Source organism: Morone saxatilis, unplaced genomic scaffold, assembly GCF_004916995.1.
Source record: "Morone saxatilis isolate NCDOM2014 unplaced genomic scaffold, NCSU_SB_2.0 Contig10, whole genome shotgun sequence".
Taxonomy (NCBI): Eukaryota; Metazoa; Chordata; class Actinopteri; family Moronidae; genus Morone; species Morone saxatilis.
In genome coordinates, this window is record NW_023339652.1 from 1,860,844 (window position 1) to 1,866,614 (window position 5,771).

The following is a 5,771-nucleotide window of genomic DNA, read 5'->3' on the forward strand; positions in this document are numbered from 1 at the left end:
ATTTAATTAAATTATATTAAATTATATTATATTATATTATATTAAATTATATTACACTATTATATTGAAGTACCACATTTCATTATATTGAATTATATTTTATTATATTATATTATATTATATTAAATTAAACTCTATTATATTATATTATATTAAATTATATTACATTATTATATTGAAGTATATAAATTTAATTATATTTTACTATATTAAAATATATTATATTAAATTATATTAAATTATATTGAAGTATATCACATTTAATTATATTATATTATATTATATTATATTATATTATATTATATTATATTATATTATATTATATTATATTATATTATATGATATTATATTATATTATATTCTGATGCTGATGTGACTGTTTTCCTGTTCAGAGGTGTGGCTCAGCCGTTTCCATGGCAGCGGGGGCGGACAACGTGGTCGACGTTCCGGTCAAGCAAAAAGAGGCGTGGCCAGAGAATGATCCCGCCCGCCACTCGTCCTCCCCCGACGAGAAACCAGCCGCCACTCCTCCCTCTAAACCAATCAGGACGAAGCAAAGGCCTCCATCCCCGGTAGCCCCGCCCCCTCTGGTCCCGCCCCCACAGCACGGTATCCAAGGCACGCTGAGACACCCCGACTTCCAGCACAACGGTGAGATTCACACACGTGTTTGAACTAAAATAAAATAGTAAATAAGTAAGTTAAAAAACATTTTTAGTTAAACACCTTTTACTCTGTATTTTGTTTTCACAGTTCAAATAAAAAGTACAAAATTTAGTCAGTTAAAGTTACTTTTTTTTTGAGTTAAAGAAACCTTCTGATCTCCATTAATCAATCAATGAATTGTCTGCTCTCTTTAATATCAGCTCAAAAAGGACTTTAAATTCATTAAATAATCACCGAATGATTCAAATATTTGCTAATAATTTTCACATTTATGATGAATTGATTAAACCTTTTGATAACAATATATTTTATGATCAGTTTTATCTTTATATTAATAATAATATATATTAATATCATAATATATTATATATATAATATATATATTGTGTCAAGGATTTAATGTGATAGTTGTGCTCGCAGACAGGTGCAGGTAGACAGACAGGTGCAGGTAGACAGACAGGTGCAGGGTCAGAAACCTACCGAGAACAAAGTGACTGCTGGCAGAACAACCAGGATGGAGCGACACAGAAACAGGAGCACGAAGGCAGGCGACAGGTAGAAGGAGACAGACGGGCTGTCAATCTGAGCTGGAGGGAAGACAGACAGACAGACAGACAGACAGACAGACAGACAGACAGACAGGAGGATGATTACAAAATAAAACAAGAAATAACCGAAGAAAACCTGAAGCTGCGACGAGAAGAGAGCTGTCTGTCTGTCTGTCTGTCTGTCTGTCTGCGTGGGCATAATGAGAAGCACCCAGGGACTCCCCCCCCCTCTCCTCTTTACTTCCTTCTCAGTTTCCTTTCATCCAGTTTTCTCATCAGATCCAGTTTCATGTTCAACCTGCAGCAGCAGATTTCCTCCAGCGTACGACGACAGTTTCACTGCGACAATAAAATGACTCGTCTGCACCGTTAATGTCTCCGTATCTGTCTGTGTAACATGTCCGGGCTTTATTAGACCTGGTCCATGTTGGCTGTGTGGCTCTTTGTCATTAAAACACCAAATACCTGCAGAACCGATCACATTCCCCCCAAAAAATACTAAACATACTGAGGAGGAGGCTCGTTAATGAGCATCGAAGACTAAACTGTTGGTTTTAAATATCCACCGTCTCCACCAGGTAACGTCTGTTTCTTTTCAAAATGCTAAAACCAGTCGCTGATCAAGTACATTCATTTGTGTCAAAGACTAACCTAAACTAAATTAAACTAAATTAAACTGATCAAACTAATGAGAGCAGTCAGAGTCTAAATGTCCTCAGTCACCATCGTCTTTTCTAAACGTCCAAACGTTTCTCCTAATCGACAGCGTACATTAAACGTACATTATATATATACATATGTGTATGTATATATAATGTATGTAAAGTATTTCATTATTAATAAAACATCTATTTAAAACATGTTCCTCTCTAAGATAAACCAAGTATATTAGACTTTTCTTTGTTTTAATATCAGCTATTAAGAAACCCGTATGAGTCGACCAGCACTCAGAATATTGGTGATCAATATAAGTGATCAGCCTGTGTGTCCTCAGGTGAGCTGGGTGTGAGGTTCAGGGAGCTGCAGTGTTCAGGTGGAGGCTGCGGCTCTGATGAAGGTCTGAACACTTTAAAGCTTTAAACTTTAAAACATTCATTTACTAATTACTGTGAAGTGTTCAATCACCTGTTGTCCCGTTGCCTAGACGACCGGCTCTCGGTGATGTCGTGGCGTTCGGCTGCTTCCTGCTCCATGGCGTCCGCCGTGCTGGAGCGCGCTCAGAAGAGACGAGAGAACTTCTGGGGGAAGAGATGACCCCCCGACCCCGCCCACGCCACTGCTGTTGCTATGGAAACCAGCGTGTTGTTTGTTTTTAGTGGATGAATCATTGCTGTACGACGATTAGTGACAATAATGTATTTTTATAGATTCATTTAAATAGTCGTATTTTTATAGGTGCTGATAATGAAATCGTTTGTTTTTACAGTTTTGTAATTAGATGCTTTTATAAATGTAGTAATTATGGAATGTCATTTAATTATGTGTATTTAATGTCGCTGAGATAAAAAAAAGGGACAAAAATAAACCGAACTGGAGGACAAACAAATCTCCGGTTTCACACAAACTTCCTGCAGTTACTGAGTTCACTGTTTGTGTTCAGTCTACAGTTTAATATAATATGAAACATCTATAAAACAAGTCACTGAGTCAGTTTATTAAATGATAGAAAACGAAGGGAGAAGTTTGGGAACCGCTGTTTGAAACACGATGCAAACACTTTGTTGATTGTTGACGTCTCTGCAGAAAACTTGTTTGTTTGATGGAAAGAAAAAGTTGAACCTTGAACTCTTTGTCGCGTTTAAAGTCGGCTGCAGTTTGTTTGGTCTCGAGGGAATGAGGTTGGACGAGTTTAGAGGAAATTGGCTGTGATGTACTTTCCTTTTGTTCTCTGGATATTTTCCACCTGCGGCTGAACCTCCGGCAGAAAGATCTTCTGGGTATTTTTTATGATTAATGGTGAATATCAGGAACCGGGTGCTCAAATCTGACTCTTTTAATCAGATTTATAAAGTGGTTTTAGTTCATTTTCTCATCCGATCGTTAGCCAGACGTGTTCACAGATATAAGTGATCAGAATTGGGACAGAAACCCAACTGAAGAGTGACAAATGGATGTAAACACACTTAATCTACTGTTTGCATATGAAAACGTCTCACTGATTCTCAATCAGCCATCAAACGTTCGAATCAGTTATTATCTTCATTCTCATTCTCAACACTCATATTTAAACAAACTTAACAAAAAGCTTCACAAAAATATATAAGTAAGAAAACAACCAAAAGCACAAAAATAAAACCATAAAACAGAAAACGTAAGAGATATTTGCGTTATTTAGAAGAGTTTGACTGCTACATTTATTTATTTATGCTTATTTATTCTAATATAAATAGTTTAATTAATTATACTTATTATTATCATCATCACAGAAGTGTGTAAAATTTATAAATGAGATAATCATGTGTCTAATACCTTTTAAGATGCAGAATAACTGCCCCAACCATTTAAGCTGTTCTATAATAATAATAATAATAATATTAATAGGAATTATTAGGATTAAAACCAAACTGGTGGCTGCAAATAATTATTTGAGTGTATTTAACTCTAATAAACAAAACAGGATATATCTTTAACTAAAAGCTCCAGTGTAACATTGAGGAGGAAATGTAAGTTTTCAAATCAGCTGAAAATATATTAATTGTTTTCATTACCTTCAGAATGATCTGTAGACGCCATGTTGAATGTTTCTACAGCCCTGTTAGCTGCCACTGTAACGCTGGTCACTCTCAGTGTTAACTTTAAACTTCAGCTTCAACAGAGATCACCTCACTACCTCACATCATAATATCACTCTGCCAGCATTACCATCAGTAACATTACAGACAAGGTGCACCGTGTCAGTGGTTCAGGATTTTAATGCGTGTAAGAAAACTTAAAAACTTTACACCTGTGTCTCAGCATTTGTGAAAAAAGAAGCCTATTAAGTCTGAAACATTTTAAAAATACACAACACAGACTGAATTGTATTAAAAGTTCCCTAAAATCATCAGGAAAACTCACCTCAGATGCAATATTTACAGGATAGAATCTGTTAAAAACTCACTCAGGTATTGTGTTACATATTGTGCAACATTTGGGTTTATTATAGTTTATCAGCTGTTCCCTACAGTTATTGTTATACAGTGAATATAATATGAAATATCCATTAAATATATAGTCAGTTTACTCAATGATAGAAAAGTTTGGGAAGCAGTACCACATCCTGTAGTTCTTCCTTTAAATTACAGAACAGAATACAAATATATTAATATAATTACCTTTAATTAACTAAATAAAAATAATAAATAACAAAACAAAATAAATCTTACACGCTGGTCCTTTAAGTAAAAGTATTAATACCTGAGTGTAGAAATACTCTGTTACAAGTGAAGTGTTTGATTACTGAGCCTTTACTGTATGAACTCATATATATGTGTGTGTGTGTATGTAGGAAATACTGTATATAAAATTTAAAGTACCAAAAGTAAAATAATGCAGAATCTAAGAATAAAATAAACTATATTATTGGATTATTATATTAGTGAAATGTGTAGAATTATTACTTTATAAACAGCTGGAGAGGTTGTGAATTCCCCTTCAGTATCAATAAAGTCTTAGTGGTATAATAACACATCATAAATACATTAATTTATTATAAATTTTGTATTATTAGTGGAGAAAATATGGTAATAGGTAAATAGTTACCTAAAAGAAAATGGAAAAACTCTCAAATGATCTCATGTTGTGAAATTCCTCTGAGTCTCATTTCAATCAGTTTTATTAAGTCAGGAATTAACAACAAAACTATTTCCCCCTCCGGACTTCTTTCTATAAATATAATAATGTAAAAAACAAACAAACAGCAGCTGATGTCAGAGCTTGCAGTGAAAGAAGAACAAACACAAGGACTTCCTCCGGGCGGAGAGGACAGACTACCTGGCAACGACTCACTCTATACGCACTACTTGAACACCATACAAACACACAGACGACGTCACCCAGGTATGAACGGGTCAACCAGTGAATTTCCCCTCATTACGATGTACAGGCCAGAACAAACAGCGACTCACTTCATCATAATATGAAAAAACAGCACAGAGTGAATGACAAATAATACATTTAATATGTTTAAATTATTAAATACTCTTAAATAATGCTATAAATGTGTTTTATGTCTTGAATATCAATTAAAAATGGTATTTCTTGCTCATTTGTAGCCTTTAGTAACAGTTTTTGTCACCTTTACAGCTTATCTTTAGCTCATGTTTAGCATAATATATGAAAATCCTGCTCTAAAGTTTGAAAGCACACATGTAAAGCAAAGAGTGAATAACAAATAATACATTTAACTTATGTAAATCAATAAATGCTGTTAAATAATGCTATATATTTATGATTTGTCTCAAATACGAATTTTTTTGTTTTTTGTTTTTTTTGTCATATTTTTTGTTCTACTTGGCTTTAAAAAAAGTTTTTTAACATCGTCCTGCAGGTTTTTATCATTATTAGTCACACACAAAA

At 34.0% G+C, this 5,771-nt stretch overlaps 1 protein-coding gene across 1 annotated transcript in view; it reads left to right on the forward strand.

The window, feature by feature from the left end:
* Positions 1–2,744, forward strand: part of mdm1 (Mdm1 nuclear protein) — a 10,939-nt gene extending 8,195 nt beyond the window's left edge. Inside the window, exons 2-4 of the mRNA XM_035677741.1 lie at positions 393–651; positions 2,209–2,271; positions 2,359–2,744. Coding sequence (XP_035533634.1) covers positions 414–651; positions 2,209–2,271; positions 2,359–2,468 — 411 coding nt within the window. The 5' untranslated portion in view covers positions 393–413 and the 3' untranslated portion in view covers positions 2,469–2,744. The remainder of the gene's footprint in view (positions 1–392; positions 652–2,208; positions 2,272–2,358) is intronic.
* The last annotated feature ends 3,027 nt before the right edge of the window (positions 2,745–5,771 follow it).